General features: G+C 46.5%; 1 protein-coding gene across 1 annotated transcript in view; it reads right to left on the reverse strand.

Moving 5' to 3' along the window:
• CELSR1 (cadherin EGF LAG seven-pass G-type receptor 1) overlaps positions 1-12698 on the reverse strand; it is a 297352-nt gene that overhangs the window by 44126 nt on the left and 240528 nt on the right. Inside the window, exons 15-16 of the mRNA XM_032768931.2 lie at positions 3483-3666; positions 2433-2534 (exon numbers count right to left, since the gene is read on the reverse strand). Coding sequence (XP_032624822.2) covers positions 2433-2534; positions 3483-3666 — 286 coding nt within the window. The remainder of the gene's footprint in view (positions 1-2432; positions 2535-3482; positions 3667-12698) is intronic.

A 12698-nucleotide genomic window follows, 5' to 3' on the forward strand; every position in this document is an offset into this window, starting at 1 on the left:
TGGTCTTATGTTAGCCTCTAGATATCTGTCTAAACCTGTCTCTGCTAATTGCCAAAGCATCCACTGATGAATTAAGCAACTGTGAATCTAGGAAAGACTGTGTAATTCCTAAACACCAAACATGAGAGAAACATCTATCCTACATAGGTGAGAGTTCATTCAGGTGGGTCTCTTGGATAAATGCTAGCTGCGCTTCACAACATGTGAGCACTGTAAATGTTACAGGTAAGCACATTTTCATAGTGAACACTTTAAGCAACAAGTGTAAATTTTTTTTCATTTGGACTTGTTTGCAAGCAGCTTTCTACTTTATCTGATTTATTCATTATTTGAAATTATTTGCCAACTAATTTCTACAGATGCTTCTTGGTTTGTAGATTCCTTGTGAACAGCTGATTATAGGTACTGTTTTTCAAAATTTTAGCTATGCTTGTTATCTCTGATTGGATACAAAATCTCATGATATTGTTTCTGTTCCCTGACTAGCTGTGATCTAGGCTCAGGTTTCCAGTTCAAATATCCACATTTGCAAGTACAAAATTTGCTTTCTGCTGACGTTCTGGAATGTTCACCTAAAATTTGCTATTTCCACAGACATCTTTGCCTGTTCTCTCATTTCCTAGAATACACACACACACAATCACAAGAGAAGTGCAAATATTGATAAAAATGTATTTTATGCAAAACACTTATATTAGTTGAAATTTTAAATAAAGTTAGTTAAAAAAATAAATTTTCCCCTCTATCCCTGGCAAAGTTCTCAGAACCGGAGACTCAAGGACAACCAATATTCCTCAAACATACGGAGTCAACGCTGATACTCCATGGTGCTACTTTTAAAAGTTATATAATCATTTACAGTTCATTCCATTTGGATAATGATAACAACAGATAAGAGTTGGCAAGTGTAGAAATGAGATTAGTAGCTACAGAGATTTCATTTCCCACAAAAAAAATTCTCCACAAGCTATGTGAAAATAATCTTATTTTAGTCCATTGTTGTAGTCTAGTAGACAAACATGTTCCGTGAAACACTCATGCTAACAGCTGCTAGTGTTTGCTGTCCAAGATTCTCTCTTTTTCCCTATTCTCTTCATCAATAATACTTATTTAAGAAAAAAGCTCATTCTCCAAATATACAATGAATTTTAATGACAAACTTGCTTGGAAAGGTGCACTAAAATATTGTCTAATTTTTGTATTAGATTGTCATTCACTTGTCTCCTTCATCCCACACACATACACTTTTGTCACACGTGATCCATCCCATTAGCTATAAAGGATAATAGAAATTACAAAATGGTGGAAGCACAGATGTGTCCATTATAATCAATGTTTTATTTAGAAACACTAATGCAGCCCAAACCTGCAGCTGCTGCTATTCATACAGAAGGAGAAGTCATGCTTACATTCTTGATAAAATGCAAGCATCAGGAATCTAAAATGCTGCATAAAAGTAAAGTGCTTGATGGAAAATTTTAGCTACACTGTACCTCTGAAGTTATATTAGCAGAAATATAGTAAAGCAAATACCACATAAATAGTACACCACATTTTATCCTTGTCTACATGAGTTATATCACTAAAGGTCATGTGTAATCCATTATGCGCTGAAAACAAAACATAGTAACTACTTTATAGAGTGCATGGAAAGTGAAACATTTGACTGTGCTCATATACAGATATAATTTTAGACTCTTTTCCATATTACATTCACTTGTTTATTTATCTACTGCATTTTTAATGTTCTGCCTTTCATTTGTTAACCTGAATGTGCTTTAATTCTTGATATGGAAGTTATACCCAATAAATCCTTCAGCTTGTGACAACCACAAGCTATACTGTAATCTCTAGACTTTTTAAATAAATTGTTCTCTATGTATACAGGCAAGTCTTATCTTAGGCGGGGGTTCAGTTTCGTGGTTATTGCATAAAGTGAAAACCGCGTATAGTCAAAATTACATCCCCAAGCCCTTTAAACCCCGCCTGCAGCTCCGGTGGCCGGGCCGGGGGAGAGGGGCATTTAAAGGGCTCCACTGGGCTTCCCACTGCGGTGGGGAGCCCGGAGGAGTCCTTTAAATCCTGCCCGCAGCTTTGACAGCTGGGCTGGGGCTGGCAGTTAAAGGGTCCGGAGCTCCATGGTGGCTGGAGCCTCGGGCCCTTTAGTTTGCCACAGGGGCTACCAGCCACCTCTGCAGCTGGGAGTCCCCTGGGTGATTTAAAGGCCCTGGGACTCCCAGCCACAGCTAGTGCCCCAGGACCTTTAAATCTTGAGGCCACTCCCCCCCGAAGCCGGCCGTACGGGTAAAGTTGAAATCGCGCATGTTAAATGCGCATAAGTTGCAACAGAGCTGTAAACGTTTTTTCACTCTAATTTTTTCCCATACCAGAGCTTCAGATAGAAATGTTAATGTTCTACACAGTCAACTTACCCACTGATCCCTTGGGACATGGCACAGCAGCTGGCTGTCCAAACTTGGTCTGTGGCCACCAAATGCCAGCTTCAAATACTTTGGGACACCCATTGTAAATCACTGTGACAAGAAAAAGAAATAATGCAATTTTTCTAACAATGTAAAGTTAGGGAACTAATAGTAAGAAAGGCTTTCCCTGCACTTAGAACCTTACCGGAATCTCCAACAGCTTCCATAGGGAACCATTTACATCTCTACCCCGATATAACGCTGTCCTCGGGAGCCAAAAAATCTTACCGCGTTATAGGTGAAACCACGTTATATCGAACTTGCTTTGATTCGCCAGAGTGCGCAACCCTGCCCTGCCCCCCCCCCGGAGTGCTGCTTTACCGCGTTATATCCAAATTCGTGTTATATCGGGTGGTGTTATATCAGGGTAGAGGTGTATATTTGTTCTCTTTTCAAAACCAGTGTTCTCCAACCTTTAACCTGAGTGCTATTCAATTGTACAATCAAAGACATATATACCAAAGAAGGGTCATTATTAATTTGGGACTCTAGATGTCACACCATACACACTCTACCTTTAGCCACTTTTTTGAGCATGAATTTCCTCTTCACTTTACCCTGACACAGTTGTGAGACCAAGAACCAACCGGCTGAGTGGGAAGGTAAAATATATATTTGAAACCATTGTCAATATGGCTTCATGGGTAGGCCAGCAGAGGGCACCCTAAAGGCGGTGCAATCATCTCCTACACAGACTCCTTCACGTAACTGATTTTAACAGCCATAGGAAGCAGGAGGTGTTAGGGACTTCTTGCACAGCATCACAATTTGAGGTTATTATGATGCTGTCAGACTGATTCATGTATCTATGTCTCAGAAATAACAGGACAAGAAGGTTTTGCTTTTTTCTTAACTAGCACTTTCCTCATTTGGAATAAATTAGATAAAATATTAGTCTCAATTAATTCTCTTCTATTTCTTTAAGTAATAACACTTAACATTTAAAGTAATAACATTTTAAAAATGTTAGAAGCAGTTGATGGCTGAAATGTATGGTACCTTCACAGCCCTGAATGGTAACCTCAGCAAAAGGGTTGTCACAACGGTTACACTGTCGCCCAATCACCCCAGATTTACAAGGACACTGTCCTGTCTCCACGTCACAGGAGCGAGTATGAGAACCAGAAGGGAAGCAGTCACATGGATAACAGGTGTCACTGCTTTGTGGCCTGTAGTAGTTTTTCTGGAAAAATAAAGAGATAGACACACAGTATTTTAATTCTGCCATATTTCTTATAACCCTTTATTAATTATATTTTTAAGATCTTCCTGGATGGCTTGTGAGTCTGAAAAGAAGAATTAATGAGTGCCCAGACACTACGATACTGAGGGCTTTAAAAGTGCACAGATGAAGAGGTTACTTATTTACACAGTAACTTGCGTTCTTTGAGATGTTTTTCCCCTATGAGTGCTCCACTATAGGATGTTCATGTATCTGTGCACCCTTAGCCAGAGACTGTACAGCAGGGTCTGTGGGCCTGCACCTATACAGAGCAGTTCCTCATGCTCCCATAGGAGGGCACAGGATAGAGGCGCAGACCTGCCACCACTCAGTTCCTTCTCAACTGATACTCCGCAGCAGAAGGGAAGGAGAGTGGGAGGTGGAACACCTAAAAGGGACAAAATATCTCAAAGAACTCAAGTTACTGTACAAGTATCCGCTCCTTCTTCTTCAAGTATATGGCCCTGTGAGTGCCCCAGCATGGGAGGCTCCCAACCAGTAAATCAACATACAGGTGGGTTCTGATGTGGCAAATCCAAGACAATTTGAAACACCGCATGACCAAAGGTAGCATTAGCCCTGGGAGAAGATAAAATGGCATACTGCTTCGTGAACATGAGAGCAGATCTGCAGATTTCTGCTATGCAACATCTTTCAGGAGGGCTATAGGTAAGGACTGAGCCCTAGTGGAATGTGCTGTCACTCTGTGAGGAGATTGTATTCCAGCAGTCTCCTAGCACGTTAAGATGCAATCGAGAGCCACTTCGACAGTCAGTGGGTAAATGCCTGTCCTATCACTCTTTCAGCAAAGGATACAAAGAGTCTGGGAAAGATCCTAAAGGTCTTCGTCCTGATCTAAGTAGAAGGTGAGAGCCCTTCTGATATCTAGTGTGTGTAGGCTAGATTCTGCTCTGGAAGCAGGAGGCTTTGGATAGAACACTGGTAGATGGACTTCCTGATTAACAAGATATTCCAAAGAGACCATAAGGAGGAAGAGAGGCTGAGGAATTAGTGTGACCATGTTTCTGTCGGAGGTAGTGAATGGTGGGTCTGCCATGGGCACACTAAGTTCTCTCATTCATCTAGCTGAACCGATGGCTATAAGGAATGAGGGCTTGAGGGAGAGGTGGAGGAGAGAACAGGTAGCCATTGGTTCAAAGGGGGGGGGGGCATTCCTTAAGGCACAGAGAACAAAATTAAGGTCCCATGGAGGAGCAGGGTTTCGTACAGAGGGAAACAAGTTGTGTGTCAGCCGTTAAGGAATCTGGTTTTAATAGAATGGGAAAAAACTGAGAAGCCCCCAATGGGTGACTGGAAGGCTGGGATAGCTGCCAGGTATATTCTGACTGAGCTCACTGACAGACCCTGAGTTTTTAAGTCCAATAGGGTATAGAATCTCGGAGAATGGAATTTCTGATGCTTGAGATGAGTGAAGAGAACACCTGGAATAGAAACATTTCCACTTCTGGATGTAAGTTTTGTGAGAAGTAGGTTTCCTGCTAGACAGGCGTACTGACTGGACATGATCTGAACAGGTAAGCTCAATGCTAGAGAACAATCTAGGAGCAATGCCTTCAGATTCGAAAATGAGAGGTTGGGATGGTTCAAGGTGCCCAACTTCTGTGACAAGAGATCTTCCTGGAGAGGAAGGCGGAGAGGCATTGTATTGTGAGGTGATGGAGATTCGAGAACTGTGCTCGTCTCAGCCACGACAGCGCTATGAGGGTAATGTTGGCTTTTTTCCTGTCTCAGTTTGAGCAAGGTTTTGAGAATTAGAGGTAGAGGTGGGAAAGCGTATTGCAGGGTGCAGGGCCACAGTGTTATTAGACCATCTCCCAATGAATTGTGGCCGCATCCTTCCTTGGTGCAGAAAGGGCACCAATTCCTACTGGTTTGGCAGATGCTGTGGAAGACAGAACCATCAAGCTCCCATTCATGGTCCTGATGGAAGTTCTTGCTTATGGATTCTGAAGTTGTATTCTGGAGACCTGGTATATAAACTGCCAAGATTTCTATCTGATGTGAAATGTACCAGTTCCCCAGTTTTAGCGATTATATGCATAAGGACTGGGATCGTGCTCCACCTTGCTGGCTTATAATACACTGCTGCCCTGTTATCCAGCATTATCCTGATGGAGTGGCCCTGTACGTTGTGAAGGAAGGGCTGATACACCCAGTGGACTGCTCTCAGTTCTAGAAAGTTGATATAAAGTGTTATCTCTTGTGTGGCCCACTTGCCCTGAGCTGTGGCCCCCTTGACGTGGGCGCTCCAGGTGTCCATTGTGAGGGTTTTTGAGGATGGAGGGTGTGAGAATGGGATTGCCCTGCAGACTTTCAGTGAGTCCTTCTGCCACGAGAAAGAGTCCGGAACTTTCAAAGGTGCTATGAGGTGTTTGGAGAGACTGTGTCTGTTTGGGGTGTACACAATCCTCAGCCACGTCTGAAAGCACCTGAGGTGTGACAACCGAGAAGTCATGTGGTCCAAGAGTTTTAAGCAGGTCCTTGCAGTTGTTTGTGGGCTATATTGTATTGTTGCTATCAGATTGGACATAGTCCAGCCTCTCCTTGGGCAGGCAGGCTCTGACACTTAGGGAACCCAGAGAGGCTTCAGTGAAATCTTTCCTCTGGACTGGAGTCAGTGTAGACCTCTTCCAATTGATACAGAGAACCGGTATAGGGCTAGTGCCTTGAGGGTTGCTGGCTGAACCTCTAAAGCTGATTGACCCTTGAGGAGCCAATTGTCCACATATGGAAATACTGCAATGCCCACAGACATAAGGAGTCCGCTACTGCTGAGAGGATCTTGGTAAAGACCCTTGGGGCTGTGGAGAACCTGAAGGGGAGAACTCATCACTGGCAATTATCTGAGCCTATTATGAAATGTAGGAAACGCGTTTACCACCAGAGAATTAGGGTCAGGATGGGAGAAATATTCCATTCTATGGACTGGAATATATTTATTATCTGCCTACCTACAGATGAGAGGAATAGTGGCAGGTGTTTGCCATAAAGAATGTACAGGCCTCTTCTAGTGGGATCCAGAGGGATTACACCACACATTTCACTAGACCTTGGAAAGCCGTAAAGTCATTAGCATACGAGGGTAGTGGCGGCACTAAAACCTCACCCCAGGAGGAGGAGGACTTGGCTGATGAAGATGAGCTTCTCTCAATATGTAGTTCTTGCTCCTCTTGTGCCTCTCCCAAGGGGCATATGGTGCCTATGAGTGATGCAGTTCTGGTAGATCTTGGGGTTTCTTTCTAACTGGTATCCTGTAAAACTATTCACACAAGTGTCTCCAGGGGGTCCAGTAAGACGACTGAGGAAAAGGGGGATAGAGGAAATGCCCCCAAAGGTATTCATACCCCAAGGTCCAGGGCACCTGACATGTTCCAGTAGATCTTTTTCAGCGAAGGAACTGAGGGGAATGTGATAGTCCAGTACTGAGATAGGGTCTTTACCAAGATCTCAGAGACTGAAGTCTCTCACCCTGGGCTAAGGCATGGAGCTCAGGCAATAGTGCCAGTAGCCATGGTTGGAAGTCTGACCAAGATACATGTTACAGCTGATGGAGTAGTACTGGGGAGGGGGCTATAGTAGAGATCCTTAATAGGGAAGACTCTGGTTTGTCTGAAACCAGAAAGTCGTCTAGGGAAAAGAATCTGGAGGGTGGTGAAGGGCTGTGATAGCTTATAGTCAGAGTCTGAGTTCCATGCTGGAACCAGAAACATGGGTCAGTGCCAAGGAGGAGTTGGTGCAAGTGGTACTGGAAAGAACAACGGAGAAGCTTCTCTGACCTTGGAGCTGTAGCAAGATGATGGTACCACAGCGTGGGGAGAAAGCCCTGTTATATCATGTGCCAAAAGGTGTCAGATGGTACCAAGGGAGGAGCCCTCTGTACGTGGAAAACTTCTCCATGTGACTTCTTACATGCTACTGATGCCTCTATACCAATTTCAGTTGGAGCCTCGGTGGTATCCCTTAAGGGATGCAAGGTCTCTAAGAAGTGAGATTTATGGGTGACCTACCTTTCTTTGTCTCCCTGGCAAGGGAAAGAGGCTTCTTTTTCTCAGAAGTCTTAGTCTCTGGGACTGCTGCTGAGGTTCCAGCAGTCAAGTGTCCTGAGATGCTGAGGCTGATGTACAGAGAAGGTGTAGCCTCTCTGCCTTCTCTAGACCTGCCTTCAAACCCCGAGCAAACCATGTAATTTGATGGGAGTGCCCATTGCTACAAGGAAAACACCTGTGGCAGGTCTGTCAGGGCTTAAACCTTAGGGTCTTCAGCATAACCTGATGTGATAAAGCACTAAATCAAAAGCCCCCTAACCTGAAGCAAATACTCACCAGAAAACACACACCACAAACAAAAACACTGACCCCAGGAACCTATCCTTGCAACAAAGCCCGATGACAACTCTGTCCACATATCTATTCAAGTGACACCATCACTGGAGCTAATCACATCAGCCACGCCATCAGGGGCTTGTTCACCTGCACATCTACTAATGTGATATGTGCCAGCAATGCCTCTCTGCCATGTACATTGGCCAAACCACAGTCTCTACGCAAAAGAATAAATGAACACAAATCTGACATCAGAATATAACACTACAAAACAGTAGGAGAAAAACTGTCAGCCTCCTGGCCTCTCAGTAACAGATTGAATGGTGGCAATTTTGCAACAGACAGGTTAAAAAACAGACTCAATGAGAAACTGCTGACGATTGAATTTGATTTGCAATTAGATACTATTAACTCTGGCTTGAATAGAGTCTAGGAATGGCTGAGTCATTACACTACTTGAATATATATTCCTTATTATAACTATCCTTACACTCTTGTCAACTGTCTGGAACTGACCCATCTTGATTATCACTACAAAAAAGTTTTTTTTCCTGCTGATAACAGTCATCTTAATTAATTAGCCTCTGTAGAGCTGGTATGACATCTTTCTCCTATGTGTGATATATATATATATATATATAATACACACACACACACACTCTCTATATGTTCCTTCTTGCATTCGATGAAGTGGGCTGTAGCCCCATGAAGCTTATGCTCAATAAATGTTAGTCTCTAAGGTGCCACAAGTTACCACTCTGTTCTTTTTACGGATACAAACTAACATGGCCTGCTACATTGAAAAAAATTTATATTGGCCATCAACCTCTTAAAGAGGCAGCAATACTAATAATTTATAAGGCACAACTAACTGTGTAACTAGTAGGTCACTGCATGGCAAAACACCACGGATCCTGAACATGAAAGCTCTATATGGGAGAGCTCCCAGTGAATCCATGGGAGGTCTGCATGCGACAAAGAGTACTTGCAGCATCTGGCCATGGTTTTGCAAAATGAGTGTAACTTACCATGCCAAAGATGATCCTGCTTCATCTTACGTAAGTCTGTTAGTTGTATCTTCACTGCATCCTCCTTCTGCACACCCTTCTGCCTTATGGTATGAAAGTTACTTCTCATTTGCATACCCCAAATATCCAGCAGGACAAAATACACTGCTTCACTTTTACACTCAATCATACTGGTGACCCAAAGCTGGCCAATTTACCTCAATTACTGTTAATGTTTGATTTTTTATCACGTAATCATGTAGGCTGCATCCCTAGCTCTGCTGAGCTTTACGTATAGCACAAAAAAAGTTAGAGTGGAGGGGTAGAGCGTCTGTTCCTGATCTCAAGGTCAACTTTGCTCTTACATTACATGATTTCGGTAAGGCTTTTGATGCAGTCAAATGTGACATTCTCACAAGCAAACTTGGGAAATATGACCTGGATGAAATTACAACAAAGTGGGTGCGTAACTGGATGAAAACCCAACACAGAAAAAAGACGGTTTACTCACCTTTTGTAACTGTTGTTCTTCAAGATGTGTTGCTCATATCCATTCCAGTTAGGTGTGCGTGCCCGCGCGTGCACGTTTCGTCGGAAGATTTTTACCCTAGCAACTCCGGCGAGCTGGCAGGTCACCCTAGAGTGGCGCCACCATGGTGCCTGATATATACCCTGTCGGCCCGTCCGCTCCTCAGTTCTTCTTGCTGGCTACTCTGACAGTGGGGAAGGAGGGCGGGTGTGGAATAGATATGAGCAACACATCTCGAGAAGAACAACATGTTACAAAGTGTGAGTAACGGTCTTTTTTCTTCGAGTGCTTGCTGTCATATCCATTTCCAGTTAGGTGATTCCCAAAAGCCTTACCTAGGCGGTGGGGTTGGAGTGAGAGGTCGTAGCGTGTAGCACGGCAGAGCCGAACGCTGCGTCATCTCTGGACTGCTGGACCAGGGCACAGTGGGAAGTGAAGGTATGGATGGAGGACCAGGTCGCTGCCCGACAGATTTCCTGGATGGGCACGTGGGCAAGGAAAGCCGCCGATGAGGCTTGAGCCCTGGTAGAGTACGCAGTCACGTGGCCGGAGGGGCCTGGTCAAGTCATAACAGGCCCGGATGCAGGAGATCACCCACGAGGAGATTCTCTGAGATGAGACGGGCAACCCCTTAACACGTTCAGCTACCGCCACAAAGAGTGGGGGTTTTTTGTGGAATGGCTTGGTTCACTCTATGTAAAAGGCGAGTGCCCTATGGACCGTCCAATGAGTGTAGCTGTTGCTCCCCTGCGAGACGAATGGGGTTTTTGGGAAGAAGACAGGTAGAAAGATCTCCTGGTTGACGTGAAAGGCCGAGACCACCTTGGGAGAGAAAGGTTGGGTGCGGTCTCAGCTGTACTTTGTCCCTGTGGAATACTGTATACGGGGGATCCACAGTGAGGGCCCGGAGCTCCGACACCCGTCTTGCGGAGGTGATGGCCACCAGGAAAGCGGTCTTCCAGAAGAGATAGAGAAGGGAGCAAGTTGCCAATGGTTCGAATGGAGGGGACATGAGTCTGGCCAGAACCAGGTTCAGGTCCAGGTGGGGGTGGGGCGGCAAATTTTGGGAGTAAGACGCTCCAGACCCTTAAGGAACCTAGTCACCACTGGGTGAGAAAACACTGAGCAGCCATCGCCTCCTGGGTGGAAGGTGGAGATGGCGCGCCAAATGACCCTTGGAGATAACACCGCCAGGCCCTGCTGTTTGAGGGACCAGAGGTAGTCAAGGATATTAGAGATGGAGACCTTGGTGGGAAGGAAGATCCGTTCCGCGCACCGAGCATGTAAAACGCTTCCATTTGGCGAATACGTTGCTCTAGTTGAAGCTTCTGCTCCCCAGGAGCACCTGCCGCACTGGGGTAGAGCAACACATTTCAGACTGGGTCAGCCACTCAGGAGCCACGCCGTGAGGTGCAGCGACTGAAGGTCTGGGTGACGGAGGCCTGCTGTGGTCCTGAGTGATCAGGTCCAGGTGAAGAGGCAGGGGGACAAGGTCGGCCACGGACAAGTCCAGCAACATGGAAGTACCAATGTTGTTGGGGCCACGCGGAGTCTATCATGATCAAGCTGTGCCCTGTCCCTGCGCACCTTCAGAAGGACCTTGTGGGGACGAGTGGGAAATGGTGGAAGCGTTAGAACAGGTGTGTCGTCCACGGGATAAGGAAGGCGTCCGCTACCGAACCCGTTCGAGACCCTGAAAGGCAGAACATCTGGCATTTCCTGTTCCCGCGGGACGTGAGAGGGTCCTTCTGGGGACATCCCACCTCCGGAAGAGCGAAAGAGCGACGTCCGGCAAAGGGACCACTCGTGGGAAAGGAAGGATCTGCTCAGATGATCCGCCAGCGTGTTCCGAGCCCCGGAAAAAGGATGCGATGAGGTGAATGGAGTGGGCTATGCAGAAGTCCCAGAGTCTCAAGGTCTCTGACACAGGGGAGAAGACCTCATGCCGCCCTGCTTGTTTATATAATACATGGTCGTTGTGGTTGTCGGTGAATACCGAAACACAGCGGCCTTGAAGGTATTGACGGAACGTTTGACAAGCAAGGCAGACCGCCCTCAACTCCCGGATGTTGATGTGGAGGGCTAGCTCCTGAGGGGACCATTGGCCTTGGGTCCACAGGGCCCCGAAGATGGGCCCCCCAGCCCAGGTCCGAGGCATCCGTTGTCAGGGACACCGAGGCTGGGGCGGATGGAACGGGAGCCCCGCACACACCACAGACTGATCCAGCCACCACTGTAGAGAGCCCAAGACGTCTTGGGGAACGGTGACAATCCATGTCCAAAGGATGTCTGGTTGGACGGTACTGTGCAATGAGCCAGACTGGAGGGGCCTTAGGTGGAACTGTGCATAGCCCGTGACAAACGTGCAGGCCGCCACGTGGCCCAAGAGAGTCAGGCAAGTGCGTACTGAGGTCAAGGGCGCTGCCTGCAGCCTTCGTATGATGGCTGTCATGGTTTGGAACTCTCGACAGGGAAGAATTGCTCTGGCCAGAGTGGAGTCCAGGATGGCGCCGATAAACTCTATCCTCTGAGTGGGGATTAGTGTGTGACTTTTCCACATTGAGCATTAGGCCTAGGCTCACGAAAAGGCTTTTGACCATGTGGACGTGGCTGAGGACTTGCGTCTCTGAGGATCCCCGGATCAGCCAGTCGTCGAGGTATGGAAATACGTGTATGCGACTGCAGCGGAGGTAGGCGACGACCACAGCCATACACTTGGTGAACACTCTCGGGGCCGTGGAGAGGGCCGAACGGGAGGACCGCAAATTGAAAGTGTCGGCGGTTGACCACGAACCGAAGGAACCTCCTGTGGGGCGGGAAGATGGCTATATGGAAGTAGGCATCTTGCCTGTCGAGGGCGGCGTACCAGTCTCCAGGATCCAGGGATGGGATAATGGTCCCCAAGGATACCATACGAACCTCAACTTTACCAGGTATCTGTTGAGTTCCCGCGCAGGTTGAGGATAGGCCTGAGGCCTCCCTGGGCTTTGGGGGATCAGGAAATAGCGGGAATAAACCCCCTTGCCCTGCTCGCTCTCGGAACCTCCTCTATGGCTCCTTTGACGAGGAGCTTGTACTTTCCCGCAGGAGGAAGTTGCTCGAGAGGGGTCCCTG

The sequence above is a fragment of the Chelonoidis abingdonii genome, chromosome 1 (assembly GCF_003597395.2).
Source record: "Chelonoidis abingdonii isolate Lonesome George chromosome 1, CheloAbing_2.0, whole genome shotgun sequence".
In the NCBI taxonomy this organism is placed as follows: domain Eukaryota; kingdom Metazoa; phylum Chordata; order Testudines; family Testudinidae; genus Chelonoidis; species Chelonoidis abingdonii.